Raw genomic sequence first — 18,809 nt, 5'->3', positions numbered from 1 at the left:
AAATGGAAAACAAAAGGATCATTACCAAAAATTAGTCAGTCTTGTTTTGTACTATTTATTTAGAAGCTTTTCTTTTAATTATAGAAAATAGTCAACAGTATTGTTCAGCAGCAAAGCCATAATTGTAATACGTATAGAAATAAACCTTTCACTCAGACAATAGAGCAATAGGAACTTCAGATACTAAAAATAGATCATATCCTTTAAAAGCGGATATTTGTACACTCAGCAACTGCCCCTCTCAGACACTGTCCTCCACACTGTGTGCACTTGGAAGGCTGATACAGAACAAGCGTGCAGTGAGAGGTGTTTTGAAGAGGAGCCGAGGCACTTAACACAAGCACTTGGGTGGATATACTTCTTTTATTATATGTTTATCTGCACTAGCAAATCTCCAACATCCTCAACATTCAGTCCCAAGTGAAGTTTCCTACAGTTAAGCCATCTCAGTTGTAGGTTACTATTTTTTCTTTGCACCACCTGTTTTCATCTCTCATTTAATTCTAGGTCATTTTCTTTTTCTCATTATTTTCACCTAGGTCCATTTTCCATCACCGGGTTTTTGGTTGTTCCACACATATTTGTTTTTCCTTGTTCTTTGCCAGCATATAATTTTTCACACCATGCATTATTAGCAAGCCTGTGTCCTTCACATTTATCTGATTTCCTCTCATCTTGCCAATCCTGCTTCATTGTTGCCTCATTTATCTTGTTTATTTCATTGGTCATTCTCTGCCTTGGCCATTTTTCCCCATCCTGCAGTGTCTCATTCTGTTCACATTGTCACATAGAAGAGAGAAAGAACATTGTCCAGGATCTCACCAAGCCAGTGTCGTTCTGGTGACTTGGGGACAATCTTGGTGATCTTCTCCAGCTTCAGGCCCAGTATCACCTCACCGTCCAGCTGCTCCAGGCGCTTCTCCAGCTCTTTGTTCTTGAAGATCATGAAGATGCTGTGGTAGATGCGGAAAACCGTGATCTTCAAGAGCTCCCTCCTTATTGTCACTTCAAACTCAGGGTTGCCTGTGGAGAAATATTTTTTATGTGAAGGTTAGGTTGCTGTTGTTCTTCTGAATTGTGGATATATAGTTTCTTTATTAATCTACAAAGGTTAGGCCATTGTTGTTCTAGCTGAAACATTATTTCTATAGATGTTTAAAACAATTTGTGCTCAAATCACTTGTCAAACTGATCACTTCTTTCTCTTCAGTAGTGGATTTGTCCCAGAATTCTTTTATCATCGCTTTCTTTATGTAAACTCTAAATAGGAAAACATTGACACATTGACACTCATTAGTCTACTCCTCTCCCTGGGCACTCAGGTGTAAGACAACAGACATATTCGTCTTTACCTGAAGCCAACTTGACCCGTCCAATGTGCAAGGCATGGGAGGGTGTGAAGTAGCGTTCCATCCTCATCAGCTCATTCTCACTGCTGCAGGACAGGGAGGAAGCAGTTGTAATATACTAGTAATTTGTCATTATGTGCACTGGCCATACTTCATGCAAAGACACATAGAGTAGGTGTAGCATATGGGTAGTTGCTTCCCTCGATAACCTTAGGTATTCTGTTTTCTCAGGAATGTAATAAGCGGTGATTTCTTGAGATGGTGCCAAAAGCAAACACTCAACACCTATTGTCAAGATAATGTCAGGAAGAAATACATTTAACCCGGTAGCAGCGACGGGCCAAATTTGTGCCATGATATAAACCCCCCCAAAATAGATGATACATTAACTGATCACAAAATGCTTTGATATATATTATGATATGGTTTGTTGCGTGATGATTTCTCATTTTTCTCGCTTAGAGGGACCTTTAAGAAACATGATCCCCGCTGCTACCAGGTTAAGGCTGTTGTCATTTTCTTTATATATTTGAAATTAATCCTCCTTTAGTTACTCATTCTGATGATGTCACTTCCTGATAAGGGGTGAAGTATGAAACTTTTCCAGATTCAGAATTAGGTATGTGTTCTTTGCTTTGTGCATGCATGTTGCTTCCTCTGCCAGTGAATGCTAAGTTTTTGGCAGTTAACAAATCAGTCAATCAAAACTAACTATAATCAGCCAACTATTTTTCATAACCACTAACTAGCCAACCAACTGACTGACGGACTGAATAACTAAGTATCTATCCAAGCAACCACCTAATTTACAAACCAAATGCTGACTGACCAATTGGCTAACTAACTAACTGACTAACTAAATGAATGACTCTAAATACTAACTAGCCAACCAACCAATCACCTACCAGACTAACTGACTGACCAATTGACTTACTGACTAACCAACCACCTATTAACTAACTGCTTACTAACCAATGAACTGATTAACTAACTAATTGACTAGCCAACTGACCGACTAACTAACTTACTAACTCACCTCTGGCTCATGGCGAAGTTGTTCTTGAAGTCCGAGTAGGTCCTGTTGCCGAAGACGTACACTTGGTAGAGCACGTCACCTACCTCGTACTCGGTGATCACGTGGGTCCCGTACTGGTCCAGGAACTGATTCACCGATTCCATGGAGCCAACACGGATGCGGCCCACGGCACTCTTGAAGCTGCCCGTGAGTGCCAAGTGGCCTGTGGGGGAGGCGGGGAGAGGTTGAGGAGAAGGAAAGGGAGATTAAAGGTGTGGAGTGGAAAGTATATGGAGGGAAGGGTGTTTGAGGATGTGAGAAGAGGAGATAAGAAGCGAAAGAGGTTTTACATCAATAGTTTCAATGTTTTTGGTCCTTATTCTACTATATTGCACATGTGTTAGTCAGTGTGTGATTTTGTGGCTATTCATTTGCTGCTACTACTACTACTACTACTACTACTACTACTACTACTACTACTACTTTTTGTATGGAAAGGAGGCTGGCAAAGGGTACAAAAGAGAAAGGGGGAGGGGGCAACACGTCCTCACTCCCTCAAAAAAAAAAAAAAAAAAAAAAAAAAGGTGCCGCATAGTCTCACATTTAAGCATTAGTGATGAGTCAAGAGTGGTTTCAACATGTCTCCTCCTTGCAGTCACTCAAAAACAACCTGACGACTCAGAAAAAAATATGAATCTGATATGAACGTCGTGAGTCAACTTCTTTAATATGTCACTTTGTGGTCATATTCAACAGCAGCCTGAAAACTACCGAACGATGATGAACTATTAACGGTGCCGAACTTGTGCTCACGATGACGATTCAGATTGTAACGAGACTACAATAAGTTATTTAGACATGTTTTCATAAATATTTCGAGTCACAAGCAAGGTTCCTGCTTTGGCACGTACACTTGGGGCGCTGAAATATGTGCATACTAAAACAAATTCGATTCGGAACTGATCGAACCACTGAACCAAAGCGCTGCTCCTGCTAGTGCTGTGCTGCTCCTACTCAGTCTACGGCAACGCGAAGAAGCAGAAGGAAGCACAGGACCAAGGTTTAAAGACAAGGTGACAAAGTGAAGAGACGTTGATGGAAGTCGTAATTCCATAGAGTAACTGTGCTGGTGATTGAGGGAGGGAAGAGACAGGGGAGTGACTGGAGGAACGACAAAGGAAGATATGAGTGACAACAAGAGTGAGGAGCATACTCGCCGCAGCGCCAGGACTCACCCGCTAGCGTCGCCCGTCTGCTGCGGCGGAAGAGCCTGACCAGCACGAAGGAATACTCTGAGCTGAGGTAAGTCTGATGGATGCCGAGGTGCTGCGCGGTGGCCTTGAGGGAGATGGAGCTGGTGAAGGCACGGTGGGGCTCCGGCACGCCCTCGATGTAGAAGTTATCGAAGTAAGCCACGAGCAAGTCCCGCACGTTGTCACAGAAGTCGATGAGGAAGTGTGGGTCGTAAGGTCGTCGCGGGGTCTGGGAAGGGGCCGGCGTGGTGCTTGGCGAGTCTTCTGGGTTGTCTGGGTTCTGCGGGGGCGGCGGCGGCGGGGCAGCGGGCCTCACGGGGGTGTGGCGTGACCAGTACGAATTCTTCTCGAACACCTCGACAGTGTTCTCCCGGAAGAGCCAGTTGTTGTCGCCGCGATTAGAGAAAACCTTCGAGAGGGAGGAAAGGAGACGTTAGTTGTGTTTTTCGTTTGTTGCATGACTGAAAACTTGGTAAGTGTGCATAATTAAGAACGTACCGACCCGTAACCTAAAGCATAGTAACCAAACCCATTAATCACGTATCCTTAACAATAAAGTAACTTACCTCCATCCAAATAGTAACCATCCAAAAAAGTAAGCTAGTCTCACTACTCTAGTAACCTAATTCTACCGAAACTAACTTTCCCCCATCAAAATAGCAACTTAGCCAGTACAGTAACCTAGCCCGACCCAAAATAGCTTGGCCCCACCAGAATAATAGCCTGAACCAAGGCCTTGCCTGAACCCTCTACAAAAAGTAACCTCACCCCATTAAAACTGTAAGGATCTTCAAAGTTGAACGGGGAGAAGTTCGTATGCATATAGTTGTTAGATTAGTTTCAGATTGAGCCTGTTTTATCATTTAGAATTACCTTCGTGTGTTGCAAGGTTGATGATTGTCCAGTGGCACAGAAACAACGTATTTTAACATTCAGTAGGTACTTACTTTAATGGACAGCGTGAGGAAGCCGTAGCGAGGCATCAGGTTCAGGGAGCGGCCCACTTGGAAGTTGTCGCTGAGGAGTTCATTGTCGTAGTAGGCTTGACGCCTGGCCGCGGCGCTCGCCTCCGTCTCTCCGCACAGCACGCAGACCGCCACCACCAGGGTAACCCACGGCTCCGTCCTGCCCATGGCCATGGCTGTGTCACACCTGAGAGAGGGAGGGAGGTAGAGAGGGAGAGCTTAGGAGATGTGAGGCACTGAACAGGAGAGAGAGAGAGAGAGAGAGAGAGAGAGAGAGAGAGAGAGAGAGAGAGAGAGAGAGAGAGAGAGAGATTGGACAGACAGGTGAAATAGACAGACAAACACCGACCAACAGACCGCAAAAGACGGGAGGATCACATAGCAACAAGGAACTTATCAAACGCCAGTGAGGAAACCAGTTTATGTACGAAAAAAAAAATACATATAGGTTAAGGTTGTGTACCGGAACATTGAATGCAGCGAAGAGAGAGAGAGAGAGAGAGAGAGAGAGTAATATTTTGAAATCTAACCTCATTGTTATCCTTCAATATTCTCATGACTGCAGGAATAAGACACTCTCTCTCTCTCTCTCTCTCTCTCTCTCAAGAAACAACAGTCCCGGGTACGTATAGTCTATCGCTACTCGACGCTGGAGAACGACTTGCACGCTGAGGAACCCTGGTGAATGGGAGGAACACTGAGGGATGCAGGAGGGATTTTCATTCAGGGTTACGGATGGTTACTTAAAATATAGTTTAATGGGAATATCTGTGGCGTGGAAATTGGAAGCATGATGGATTTTCATGACGGGGTATCAATCAATCAGTAGGGGTGTATGCGAGGGGCGCGTTGCTTCACCCACCCTACGGCGCCAACCCCGGGTGCCCCTCTGAATCACTGTTGCCAGATTATCGTACTCAGAGCATAATATTTACCGGTTTCGCACGCCTAATTATTGCCAAGAAACATCAGGAATTAACTATTTTAACGATAATTGTAAGTGAATCTCCTTATTGGGGTCCATGAGACAGTTTTCGGGCCGGAAGTCGGTAAATATAAAAGGCTGAGTAAGACAATCTGGCAGCGTTGCTGTGAATACGTCTCCATGCAAGTTCCCTTCCCATCCCAAGCACCTCATGACAGGATACAGTGACTAGTTCAAGCAACGAGGTGTGTGGGCGTCCCTTTGGCATGCAAGGTCCATGATGTAGTTGCACCTCTCGGTACATTTCTTAAACTAAACATTTTGAGAACAGCGACGATATGCATTGGGGCGGTTGAATGCGGCATATGTAATAGTCATGCGCATCTTTTCGAGTCATCGTTCACCGCATGCATCGATTCATTTTATCAGGTATACAGAAGAAAAGGAAGAAAAACATAAGGTAAGCGTTTTCAAGACTATTAAGGGGAAAAAATGGAAACAAGAAGAGGAAATATCAATGTATGTATTGGGACGGTTGAATACGGCATATGTAATACCTAGTCATGCGCATCTTTTCGAGTCATCGTTCACCGCATGCATCGATTCATTTTATCAGGTATACAGAAGAAAAGGAAGAAAAAAATAAGGTAAGCGTTTTCAAGACTATTAAGGGGAAAAAAAGGAAACAAGAAGAGGAAATATCAAGACTCCTCTCCACCCGAAATTGACCTCCTTCTTGGCCACGCTACTATTTTCTGTTGTTGGGAGCGGCAAGTAGCGGGCTTTTTTATATACACTGTTTTTGTTGCCCTTGAGCCGACTCTTGTTGTAAAAAAAAAGAAAATGATTTATAGTATGGACTTTTCAACCACAAGATTATCATTTCTCAAAGTTTTCGGCGTCCATCATCGATAAGTGAGTACAACGTTTTTTTAGACTTTAAATCATACAAAAAAAAAAAGTGGTTGTAAATAAAAATTAAAAGACGAGGTGTACGTGTTTTTAACCACAGAATTAGTATACCTCAAAGCTTCCACCGTCTATCAGTGCATTCCGCTTAGCATTTTTCATACCATTAATCATGTTTAAGTACAGACGAGAAGAGGAGGGAAGTAGAAAAGAAAAAAAAATATGCATGTAATTCTTTTCACCACGATCATTATACCTCACATTTCCCACCGCGAGTAATATAAAAACCTTTCCATGCTGACAATAGCGATTACGTAACACCTCTATCTTCACGGTCCCGAAGACTTTTAAGAACCATTGTCTCGTATCATTAAACATTTCACCGCCCAAGAACACTTATTTGACAAGGCTTTCATAGGAGTTGTGTGCATTTCCAGTAGTAGTTCTATGACCCTGGTGGTAGTTTGACCCTTCTTCTGTACCGTGAACCTGAAGAAAAACTCATTACGACCCGACTGACCCAATCTTTGATCTTAAATAGCTGATGTGAGAAGCGAAAAGTGTCTTATAATACCGATCATTGTCTTGCCGCCGCTTTCCAATTATAATATTTTCACCTGCGGAGCCTTGAGGGAGGGGGGCGGTCAGCGTATTTCCACAGGGTACATTATTTTTCTCCACCCTTTTGTTCGCTCCTTCGAGGGATGTTGATGGATGGCATTCTCTCAGACGCTTCCGCTTCATTCATCAGGTATTTTAAAAGGCCACAAAGGAGCTTATTCTTAACCTCATGAGTGTTTTGTTACGTTCATGACACAGAGGAAGGGTCACACTATACCGCCAGGGTCATAAAACTACCCATGGAAATACCCAAGACACGTATTCTCAAACGCTTCGAGCTCTCATCACTGCTATTTTTGAAGGCCACGGAGAATATAAGACAGGTTCTCGTGAGTGTTTTCCCCCTTCATGGCGCAGAAACCTTGCTAATCGATCGCCAGGGTCATGAAACGGCCCATGGGAGTCATTAAAACTTCAACGAGACCACTTTTGAATAGAAGCACGAAGGTGTCGAAGCGTCTGAGAATATACTCCCTAAACTCCTGCGAAAGCCTTGTCAAATGTGTGTGTTTGTGCGCCGAAATGTTAAAAAATATGATCAGTATTCCTTAGACGCTTCCAACTCTTACACACATTATTTCAAAAGGCCAAGAAAGAGGGTAGATGCGTTTTCGTGAGCCATTTTGCACGTTCATGGTACAGAAGCATTACCCAACTACCACCAGGGTCATAAAACTACCCATGGAAATGCCCTGAACGCCTACGAAAGCCTTGTCAAATGTGTATGTGTCTGTGTGCTGAAATGTTAAATCGTCGGTATTCCTTAAACGCTTCCGACTCTTACGCATATTATTCCAAAAGGCAAAAAAGAGGTTAGATGCGTTCTCGTGAGCCTTTTTGCACGTTCATGGTACAGAAGCCTTACCCAAGTACCACCAGGGTCATAAAACTACCCATGGAAATGTCCTGAACTCCTACGAAAGCCTTGTGAAACGTGTATGCTTGTGCGCCGAATGCTGAATATGACCCATACCAAACTACCGCCAGGGTCATAAAACTACCCATGGAAATGCCCTAAACCCCAATGAAAGCCTTGTGAAACGCGTATGCTTGTGCGTCGAATGTTTAAGAATATGACCCGTTGCTGGCTCCTTCACTCGGCGGCTCAAAGGCCAAGGTGACGGAGCGGGGCGATGTGGCAACGCGCATACGTCTCCCGCTGATGAACGATTGTGTTGAGTCACCTTTATGAGTTTCCATCCTTGCCCTTTCCCTTTCCCTTTCTTCCTCTTTCCCTTCTGTTTATTATTTCCTTCGTCGAGTGTTAATCCTTCTTATTTTTCTTTCCGTTTCTTCTTCATTCTCTCCTTTTTTTTCTTTCTTTGAGTTTCCTTTCTTGTTTTCCTTTCGTTTCTTCCTCCTTCCCTCCTTCATTTCAATCATTCTCTCCTTCCTCCTTTTCATCCGTTCCTCCTTCCTTCCTTCCTGCCTTCCCGCATAGCTTCTTTCTTTCCTTCCTCCCTTCTTTCCTTTCCTCCTTTCTTTCATTTGTTCTTAATTCCCTTTTTCCTTCCTTTCTTCTTTCCATCCATCCTTCCTGCCTTCCTTCCTTTCTTTCTTTCTTTCTTTCTTTCTTCCTCCCTACCATCCTCTTTTCATTCTCCCCTTCCCTCCTTCCTCCTTTCTTCCTTCTTTCCATCTTTCCTTCCTCCCTTCTTCCTTCCTTCCTTCTTTCGTTCGTTCCTTCCTTCCTTCCTTCTTACCATATCACCACCACCACCACCATCACCACCACCACCACCACCACCATTGCCTCCGCCGCCTTCCATTCTCTCTCTCTATCTCTCTCCCTCTCACCCTGATGGAAGGTCGGCCGCGGCGGGTCAGGGGTCGCGGGTCAAGCACGCGGGTCAAGAGTGATCGCCAGGCAGGTCACACTTTCATCCTCTGCTTGAAGGGAGATGAGAAGGAGCCGCTCAGACGCATTTTCGTTCCCCTTCATCTCTTTTTTTTTTTTCTTCGTTTCTTTTTTTTTTCGTTTTCGGCTTTCTTTTTTCCTTTTTTTCTTCATTCTAGTTCTTTTTTTCTTTTCTTTTGCTCCTTTCTTATTTTTCTGCTTTTCTTTTTCCTTCTTTTTCTCCTCCTTTTCCACTACTTCATCCTTTGCCTATTTTACTTTTTCTCATCCCCCGTCTTCACCTACTACTACTACTACTACTGCTGCTGCTACTACTACTACTACTACTACTACTACTACTACTACTACTACTACTACTACTACTACTACTACTACTACTACTACTACTACTACTACTACTACTACTACTACTACTACTACTACTACTACTACTACTATTACTACTACTAATTCTACTGCATCGTTATTTTCTCAGCCTCCTCTCCCTCCCCCTTACGTAACACAACCCATTATTATTATTTTTTTTTTTACAGCAAAGGAGACAGCTCAAGGGCACAAAAAAGTAAACATTAATAAAAAAAATTGGTACCGATCAGTAGATCGGTACCAATTTTAGAAGCGTATTATCAACTTACTGTAATGTCAAGAAATGTATCGTAACCCCAAGTAACTTATTGGATTTCGAGTGACATTGTATTTCGAGGGGCTTATTGTATATATTTTGAATAACTTAATGTATTTCGATTTATTAATATGTGGCACTTCTGATTTTTTGAGTAATTTATTGCAATTCAGAGTAACTTATTGTAATTCAGAGTAACTTATTGTAATTCAGAGTAACTTATTGCAATTCAGAGTAACTTATTGCAATTCAGAGTAACTTATTGTAATTCAGAGTAACTTATTGTAATTCAGAGTAACTTATTGTAATTCAGAGTAACTTATTGTAATTCAGAGTAACTTATTGTAATTCAGAGTAACCTATTTTAATAATAGATATTTTAATGTAATCCCAAATAACTTATTCTAGTCCCAAGTAACTTATTCTAGTCCCAAGTAACTTATTCTAGTCCCAAGTAACTTATTGTAATTAGTATTGTAACTGAGTGCACTGTGGGGCAGCCTGATGCCCCTCCAAGCAATAAACTCACGCGCTGAGGTGGCTGCGGACCGCATCACACACGGTCGAGTTGAGTGCCTCCATCCCATGCTGGGCCGGCGCCCCCACGCCCCGCCTTCCTCCCGCGCTTACTCGGGTTTTGCTGAGTGTCCTTGGTAAGGCTTTAATTGTCCGTTCACTTCAAGGACACGTGTGAATGGGGACGCAGTAGAACGCCTTGGGTATGGAAGCTGAAGCACCCGTATAGATGCGTGTTTTCGTCCAAACTAAAATAGACTTGTCAGGGGTTGCGGGAACACAGACGGACACAGATCGGGGCACACTCGGCAGGAACACGTCCACTTTCTTCTCAGTCCCGTTAGCTACACATTATGACACTGCATTGCGAGGGCACCGGGGGATTGATCTGGACGGCCTCGAGTCCGCCACGGCGGGTCAGCAGCTTCACTAAATGGGCCACAGCCACACCTGGACCTGAGCTTGGCCGAGTATGTACGTGTGTATGTGTATTCGTGTGTATGTATGTAGGTCCTCCAGCCTCCGAGATCCGGGCCAGACCACGCCCTTACAGGTCAGCAGGTCTCTTTCCTCGTAGGTAAAAGGTGAGGGACTGCGGCTCCTTGCAGTGCTGGGTTGACGGCCGGATTGACGGGAGACTTGGTCGGGTTGAGCCTCGCCTGAAGGAGGTGATGTGTGGGCGGTGCACGCCGGGCGGCAGGTGAGCGGGCGTGAGAGCGTGACGACCACGTGGCGCCGCGTCAACACACACGAACGCCTCACCTTCAGGTGTAGCGTGTTTTTCGTCGGGGGCGGGGGGAGGGGGTGAAGCCCCTAATGAAAAGTGACGTCCTTCCACGTATTAGAGTGGTGGTCAACGGTTAGTATGGCCGAGAAGACCGCCCATCAACAGTGCTGGCGAGTTAGCGTGACAGTCATGCACCCCGGCGCGCCGCCTCATCGCCACCGCAGTATTTCATAACTCATTTCGCGCTCAGTCAGCACTTTCACTGTCTTGCCTTTCACCCTTGCACATGTACACCGCTGTCCTGCGTCCAGGAGTGTGTCTGGACCCCGGCACTGCTGCTGCAAGACTGGTCCAGCAGCCTCAGCGCCTCGCCGCTCCAGCGATGGGCCTTGAGAGCGGCGGCGGCCAAGGCGGGGCCGCCAGGTTCCAGCAGGGCGTCACGGGCCCACCCGCCCCCTCACGCTGCCCCCCTCCCCCAACACACACACACACACACACACACACACACACACACACACACACAGTTATGGACCATCTCTCAGCTGTACAACTTTCCATTAACACGATGTTGCACGTTTCTCTCTCTCTCTCTCTCTCTCTCTCTCTCTCTCTCTCTCTCTCTCTCTCTCTCTCTCTCTTGTGACCACCCCCACCCCCACAGTCTTGCATGGTCGCCGGGCACTGCAACGGTCAGGACCTCTCGTGCCCAGGCTGGTTCAGGTAGACGCGCTGACCCTGAACTTTGGTCCGCGCCATAAAAAAGTTTCAATGTCAAACTTAATGCCAAGGAGCGACGCAAGAAGAACTGGCCGGCTCGGTGGTGACATCCGCGCACCCAAGGCGACTTATTAACCTCCTTGCCCGCGCCCGTCCGTCCGTCTGTCCGTGTGTTCGTGGGTCCGAGCTCTTGTTGCCAGCATGAAGGCAAGTCACGAACACAGACACACAGACAGAGGGCCCCGTCGATTAGCTGGTCACAGACGGGTATTGGCTCACACGGACTAGTTTCAAGACATACTGGTCCATGTTCTGAAACGTAGCGGGCTCCCGTTACGACTGTTCCCCAAGGTCATAGAGAAGATTAACTGGGTGTTCATGGGTGATTTTCCCGTTAAGATGCAGAAATCGGGTAAAACTAGCACCATCACAAAGCAATTCATAATTCTTAAACGTATCCGGCTCCAATTACGGCTGTTTCCCAAGGTCATAGAGAAGATTACCTGGGTGTTCATGGGTGATTTTCCCGTTAAGATGCAGAAATCGGGTAAAACCGGCACCAGCATCACTAAACGGTTCATAATTCTTAAACGTATCGGGCTCCAATTACGGCTGTTCTCCAAGGCCACAAGGATGATTAACCGGGCTTTCAAGGGATGCTTATCCATTTCAAGATGCTGACGTCGGGTAAAACTGGAACCAGCATTACAAAACAGTTCGTAATTCTTAAACGTATCGCGGTTGGAATGGCCTCGACACACATACATATTACCTCATTTACATGTATCAAGGGCGTTATTTTTTCCTCCACGCTGCTGCACTTGGCGATGTTAGATTTCACCATCCAGTTACTTGACCACTCTTGTGAGACGCTGATTAAGTTTTCTCCTGCAGTATCTCGGCGTCGTGTGATAGTTCGATTTTATTAGACAAATGGTGGCAAAATAGACAGATAGCGACAAAATAGACAGTGACAAAATACATAGACAGATAGTGACAAAATAGACAGTGGCAAAATAGACATAGTGACAAAATAGACAGATAGTGACAAAATAGACAGTGGCAAAATAGACATAGTGACAAAATAGACATAGTGACAAAATAGATAGTGACAAAATAGACATAGTGACAAAATAGATATAGTGACAAAATAGACAGATGGTGACAAAATAGACAGTGGCAAAATAGATATAGTGACAAAATAGACAGATGGTGACAAAATACATACAAAAACAGACGGAGACATACATACATACATACATACATACATATATACAGACAGACAGACAGACAGACAACAGACAAACAGATGACAGACAGACAGACAGACCACTCCTTCTCTAATTACTCATACAATCCGCCTTTCCTTGCTCTGTTCTTTTTTGCCCACTTTTTTTCCCACTCCGCGACGCCCCTCGTGCCACTGGGCCGAGAGTCATGCCCCGACGGAGGGAGGGAGGGAGGGAGGGAGAGGAGAGAAGGGAGGGAAGGAGCAAGGACGTCCACTCTTCGCGCACACCTCCCTCAGACCCTCCCTTGCCTGCCCACATCATGTCACCTTGTTTCCTCCCTTATCTGTCTCCCTCGCCTCCCTTCCTTACCCTAATCTCCTTACCTGCCCTATCTTCCTCCCTCTTAACCCTTCGCTTCCCATCGCTTCCCTTACCTTCCAGTTCACATCAACTGTTTCCTTCCTTATCTGTCTCCCTCGCCTCCCTTCCTTACCCTAATGTCCTTACCTGCCCTATCTTCCTCCTTCTGAACCCTCTACAACCCATCGCTTCCCTTACCTCAATCGTCTCCCTTACCACTATATTCACGGTACCAGTTACCTTCCTCTCCTCCCTTTACCTTCCTGTCTTTATCTCCCTTATTTCTCCTTTTCATCCCTTCGTTATCTTCCCTTTATCGCTTTTTATACCTGTCCATTCACATCGCTTATTACCTTCCTGTCTTCTTTGCCTGTCTTCCTTACCTTCCTCTTACCTTCCTGTCTTCTTTGTCTCTCTTCCTTACCTTCCTCTTACCTTCCTGTCTTCTTTGTCTCTCTATCTTACCTTCCTCTTACCTTCCTGTCTTCTTTGTCTCTCTTCCTTACCTTCCTCTTACCTTCCTGTCTTCTTTGTCTCTCTACCTTACCTTCCTCTTACCTTCCTGTCTTCTATGCCTCTCTTCCTTACCTTCCTCTTACCTTCCTGTCTTCTTTGTCTCTCTACCTTACCTTCCTCTTACCTCCCTGTCTACTATGCCTCTCTTCCTTACCTCCCTATCTTTACCTGCCTGTCTTCTTTGTCTCTCTACCTTACCTTCCTTTACCTTCCTGTCTTCTTGTCTCTCTACCTTACCTTCCTCTTACCTTCCTGTCTTCCCTCTCCTTCCTTACCTTCCTCCTGCCTCTATCTTCTCCTTCCTTACCTTCCTGTCTTTCTCTCTACCTTACCTTCCTCTTACCTTCCTGTCTCCCGTAACCTTCCTCCCTCCTCCTGCCTTCCACCTCACTGCACCGCCCCTTGGCTTCCCCTCTAGTCATCACCCTGTGTCTTCCCATCTCTTGTCTTCCTCCCTCACTTCCTTCCCTCTCCCTTTCCCTTCTCTTTAGTCTTCCTGCCTCACTTCCCCTCCATCCCCCTCTGCCTTCCTCTCTCTTTAGTTTTTCTCCCTCACTTCCCCGCATCGTCCTCTGCCTTCCTCCCTCTTGTCTTCCTCCCTCACTTCCCGTATCCTCTCTGTCTTCCCCTCTTTAGTCTTCCTTCCTCACTACCCCTCAATCCCTCTCTGCTTTCCCCTCCCTCTATTCATCCTCCCTCACTTCCCCACAATCACCCTCTACTTTCCCTTCTCTCTAATCTTTCTCTCTTAGTTTCTTTCCCTCCCTCGTTCCTTCCTTGCCTCCCTTAATTGCCTCGTTTACCTTATTCCTCCCTTACCTATCCCCTTACTCTGCCTTCCTTTATCATATTTTCTCCCTTCCTACCTGACCTCCCTCATTAGTTCCTTTACTACACTTCCTTCCATGCCTCCCTTAATCACCTCGTTTACCTTTCTCCCTCCCTATTTTACCTAAACGACCTACTTATCCTAACTGACCTCCCTTCCCTACCTTCCTGCATCACCTCCTTTCCTTAACATCCTTCTTCCCTTACACCTCACTTCCCTCCATATTTCCCTCAGCATCTCAATTCCCTTTCTTTTACACCTGTCTGTTCACATCTTCCTTTTCTCCTTCACCTTTTTATCTTCGTTCATGTAGTTTCTTCTCTTCAACATTTCTCTTTTCCCCACATTTACCTTCCTTCATTGTTTTCTTTACCTTTTTTTCTCTTCAGCGTCGGACAACAAAAAGGATCCCTTCCTTGCGCAACAAACCCTACGACGAGAAGCTCTCAACCCTTAGCATGTTCTCTCTTCAGAAACGTCGCCCCCGAGGAAAACTCATCGAATGATTTAAAATACTTAATGGCTTTACGAATGTGGACAAATCAAAATTGTTTATGATCGATGACACTTTGCGAAATAATGGCACGAAACTTAAATCTAGACAAGTAAATTCAGACTGCACCAAATGTTTCTTCACCAACGTTGTAGTGCGAGAATGGAAAAGCTCCCGCCTTCATTGGTCCAGTGTAACACGACTGACTCCTTTAAAAACAAGTTCGACCGACACCTCCTTCAACTTAATATTTACTAAAGTAGAAATGCAAAGTTTTGGAGTTATGTGACTAATGTAGAATCACTTAGGGATAGACCACCTAATAAATCTATATAAATCTATGTAAATTACCTTTCGCATTTATTTTCTTATTTTCTTCTTCAAACTTACCTTCCTTAATTATTTTCTATCATTACCTCCACAACTGCTTCCACTGCATCCTCCTCCACCTCCTGCTGCTCCTCCTTCCATCCTCGTCCTAACCTGCTCTACTTCCCCTTTTCTTCTCCTCCACTTCCTACTCCTCCTTTCATCCTCGTCTTATTCTGCTATACATCCCCTTTTCTTCTCCTCCACTTCCTACTCCTCCTTTCATCCTCGTCTTATTCTGCTATACATCCCCTTTTCTTCTCCTCCACTTCCTACTCCTCCTTTCATCCTCGTCTTATTCTGCTATACATCCCCTTTTCTTCTCCTCCACTTCCTACTCCTCCTTTCATCCTCCTCCGTTCATCCCCCTCCTTCTATGCTTCTCTACGCCTCCTTCACCTTCACCATCATTACCAACTCAATCGTCACCACCACCACCATCACCACCATCTCCACCACCCATTATGAATACTAAGGATTTTTTTTATGACCATTGTATATATTTTTTTGGCTGACCGGTTTAGTGAAGGAGGAAAGCATTGTTGAGGCTTGAGGGAGGAGGGTGAGGGAGGAGGGTGAGGGAGGAAAGGAGGGGAAAAGGGAAGGAGAGGGAGAGAAGGAGGAAAAGGAGGGAGGGGGAACATTATATTGTGGGTGGAAGGAAAGTCGGTGTGAAAATAAGTAGAAAACGGGAAGGAAAAATGGGTTTATCAGAGAGAGAGAGAGAGAGAGAGAGAGAGAGAGAGAGAGAGAGAGAGAGAGAGAGAAAAGAAACAAATATATAAAGTAAATAAACAGTACTCTCTCTCTCTCTCTCTCTCTCTCTCTCTCTCTCTCTCTCTCTCTCTCTCTCTCTCTCTTTACAAGTTATCACAACGTTGACCTTCAAGGGTTGGGTGTCTAGGGCAAGATGTTAGGTGTGTGTGTGTGTGTGTGTGTGTGTGTGTGTGTGTGTGTGTGTGTGTGTGTGTGTGTGTGTGTGTGTGTGCAATAAAAAAATCACGCCAGCAGAGATTTATTTTTTTAACTTTTGGCCTCTCTCTCTCTCTCTCTCTCTCTCTCTCTCTCTCTCTCTCTCTCTCTCTCTCTCTCTCTCTCTCTCTCTCTCTCTCTCTCTCTCTCTCTCTCTTAACAAATACGTATCAACACTGGTGGTGGTGATGATGGTGGTGGTGGTGGTGGAGATGATTATGGTGCTGACTCTTCTAGCTGACACCTGCTCTTCTTCCTCCTCCTCCTCCTTCTCCTCCCCGCCTCTACAATTTTCGCTTTCCTTCGCTTCTGTCTTCTTAACTACCTTACTTTCTTCTTTTTCTGCTTCTTCTTCATCTTCTTCTTCTTCTTCTTTATCTTTTCTTCTTCTTCTTCTTCTTTTCCCTCTGTTTCTTCTTCTTCTTCTTCTTCTTCTTCTTTTCCCTCTGTTTCTTCTTCTTCTTCTTCTTCTTCTTCTTCTTCTTCTTCTTCTTCTTCTTCTTCTTCTTCTTCTTCTTCTTTTCCCTCTGTTTTTTCTTCTTCATCATCTTCGTCTTCTTTTTGCTCCACTTCTTTTTCTTCATCTTCATCGTCTTCTTTTTCTTCTTTTTCTTCTTATTTTTGGTATTATTTTTATCATTAATTGTCTCTTCATCTTCCTCTTTTTAGCCTCCTTCTCCTCCTCCTTCTCTCCCTCCTCTTCCTCCTCCTCCTCGTCCTGCTCCTCCTCACACACTCCTCATTATTATTTGTTTTCTAATTTCTCTCTGTGGGTCATTAGTACCGACAATATTGTTTTTGCACCGTCGTTTTTCCCTTCCTCCTCTTCCGCCTCCTCCTCCTCCTCCTCCTCTGCCTCATTTCCTGTCACTTCCTCCTCTTCCACTTAACTCTCTTCTCTACTTCCACCTTGTTCATTTATCTCTCTCTCTCTCTCTCTCTCTCTCTCTCTCTCTCTCTCTCTCTCTCTCTCTCTCTCTCTCTCTCTCTCTCTCTCTCTCTCTCTCTCTCTCTCTCTCTCTCTCATTTGAGCATGAAAGACATCACCACCACCATGACCATCACCATCACCACCACCATGACCATCACCATCACCCCCACCAAAATCACCACCACCACCACCACCACAATCACCTCTTGTCCCGACATTTACGCACCACCCCCGCCATCGTCACCACCACCACCATAATTTCCACCACAAACAGCGCTGTCGCCACCTGCGTATATTATGGCGAGCTTCTTAGGTCAGAGAGAGAGAGAGAGAGAGAGAGAGAGAGAGAGAGAGAGAGAGAGAGAGAGAGAGAGAGAGAGAGAGAGAGAAGGGAAGTGAAGGGAGGGAGACTAGTGCGTAGGTTCCCAAGCCAGTCAGTCAGTCCGTCCATCAGTCAGTCAGTCAGTCAGTCACCTCTCGCTATGGTGCTTTCGAATGGATGGAAACTACTACTATTGCTACTACTATTACTACTACTACTACTACTACTACTACTACTACTACTACTACTACTACTACTACTACTACTACTACTATTGTTGATGATGCTATAAGATTTTTCCACCCTCGGGTACAAATATAATCAGTCAATACACACTAACGCTCTCTCTCTCTCTCTCTCTCTCTCTCTCTCTCTCTCTCTCTCTCTCTTACACACACACGCACACACGTTTATAACTGGTATTCACACTCGGAGGCGCGTCTCCTCGGCCACACCTTGCTTGCTTTCCTTTTTTTCCTCCGTTCCTCCTTCATTTGCTTTTAATTAAAGGAAAAAAAAAACTGCGCAGAACTTATTATCTCGTTATTTGTTGTTGCAGGAGTTGCATTATTATTATTATTGTAGTAGTAGTAGTAGTAGTAGTAGTAGTAGTAGCAGGAGGAGGAGGAGGAGGGGGAAGGAGGAGGAGAAGAAGTGGTAGAAGGTAAAAGAAAAGGTTGAAGAGAGAAGCAGTATCAACAGTAACATTAAGTAGTAGTAGTAGTAGTAGTAGTAGTAGTAGTAGTAGTAGTAGTAGTAATGGTACTAGTAGTAATGGTAGTAGTAGTAATGGTAGTAGTAGTAGTAGTAGTAGTAGCGGCACGTCATTATCATTACACCTGATCGTCGCTCCGGGAAGTCCGTCATTGTCTCTTCTTTTCCCTTATCTTTTTTTTTTTTTCTCGCTTCTTCTTCTTCTTCCGCCTCAGAGACAGGAAAAGCTCTTAATGATGAGACACAAAACGGAATATGCTTTTTTTATGGTTTTATTTTTCTTTCGCATATTTTTCTTAACTTCAATCATCGTTAACATCACTATCAGCCATTGCTAGTCCACTGCAAGACAAGGGGCCTTTCCCAACGTCCTCCGCCTCTGTCTAGTGTTAGTGTACTCCATCCTGCTCCGGCAAACGCTCCTAATGTCATCTCTCCACCTGATTTTCTGTCGGCCTTGATTTCTACATCTTTTGGTTGCCGCTCTGTTACTCTGGACGTCCATTTGCTGCACGACCCGCTAAAGTTTATCACAAGTAGGTAACATAAGATATCAACAAAATCAGACTATGTACTTACATTTTTTCTTTTTAA

The 18,809-nt window shown here is 44.8% G+C and overlaps 1 protein-coding gene across 2 annotated transcripts in view; it reads right to left on the bottom strand.

The window, feature by feature from the left end:
- Positions 1 to 39: 39 nt before the first annotated feature.
- LOC127004462 (torso-like protein) overlaps positions 40 to 18,809 on the bottom strand; it is a 19,874-nt gene continuing 1,104 nt past the window's right edge. The window contains exons 1-6 of one of the 2 annotated variants that reach the window (XM_050872202.1): positions 10,047 to 11,111; positions 4,565 to 4,769; positions 3,600 to 4,026; positions 2,386 to 2,587; positions 1,353 to 1,435; positions 40 to 1,023 (exon numbers count right to left, since the gene is read on the bottom strand). In XM_050872202.1, the coding sequence (XP_050728159.1) occupies positions 776 to 1,023; positions 1,353 to 1,435; positions 2,386 to 2,587; positions 3,600 to 4,026; positions 4,565 to 4,769; positions 10,047 to 10,099 (1,218 nt within the window). In that variant the 5' untranslated portion in view covers positions 10,100 to 11,111 and the 3' untranslated portion in view covers positions 40 to 775. Of the gene's footprint in view, positions 1,024 to 1,352; positions 1,436 to 2,385; positions 2,588 to 3,599; positions 4,027 to 4,564; positions 4,770 to 10,046; positions 11,112 to 18,809 lie in introns of those variants that run through there. The other variant, XM_050872204.1, reaches the window with a different exon arrangement.

Source organism: Eriocheir sinensis, chromosome 28 (genome assembly GCF_024679095.1).
Source record: "Eriocheir sinensis breed Jianghai 21 chromosome 28, ASM2467909v1, whole genome shotgun sequence".
NCBI lineage: Eukaryota > Metazoa > Arthropoda > Malacostraca > Decapoda > Varunidae > Eriocheir > Eriocheir sinensis.
Note: the sequence above shows the minus strand (reverse complement) of the source record. Positions and strands in the feature narration are given on the sequence as shown.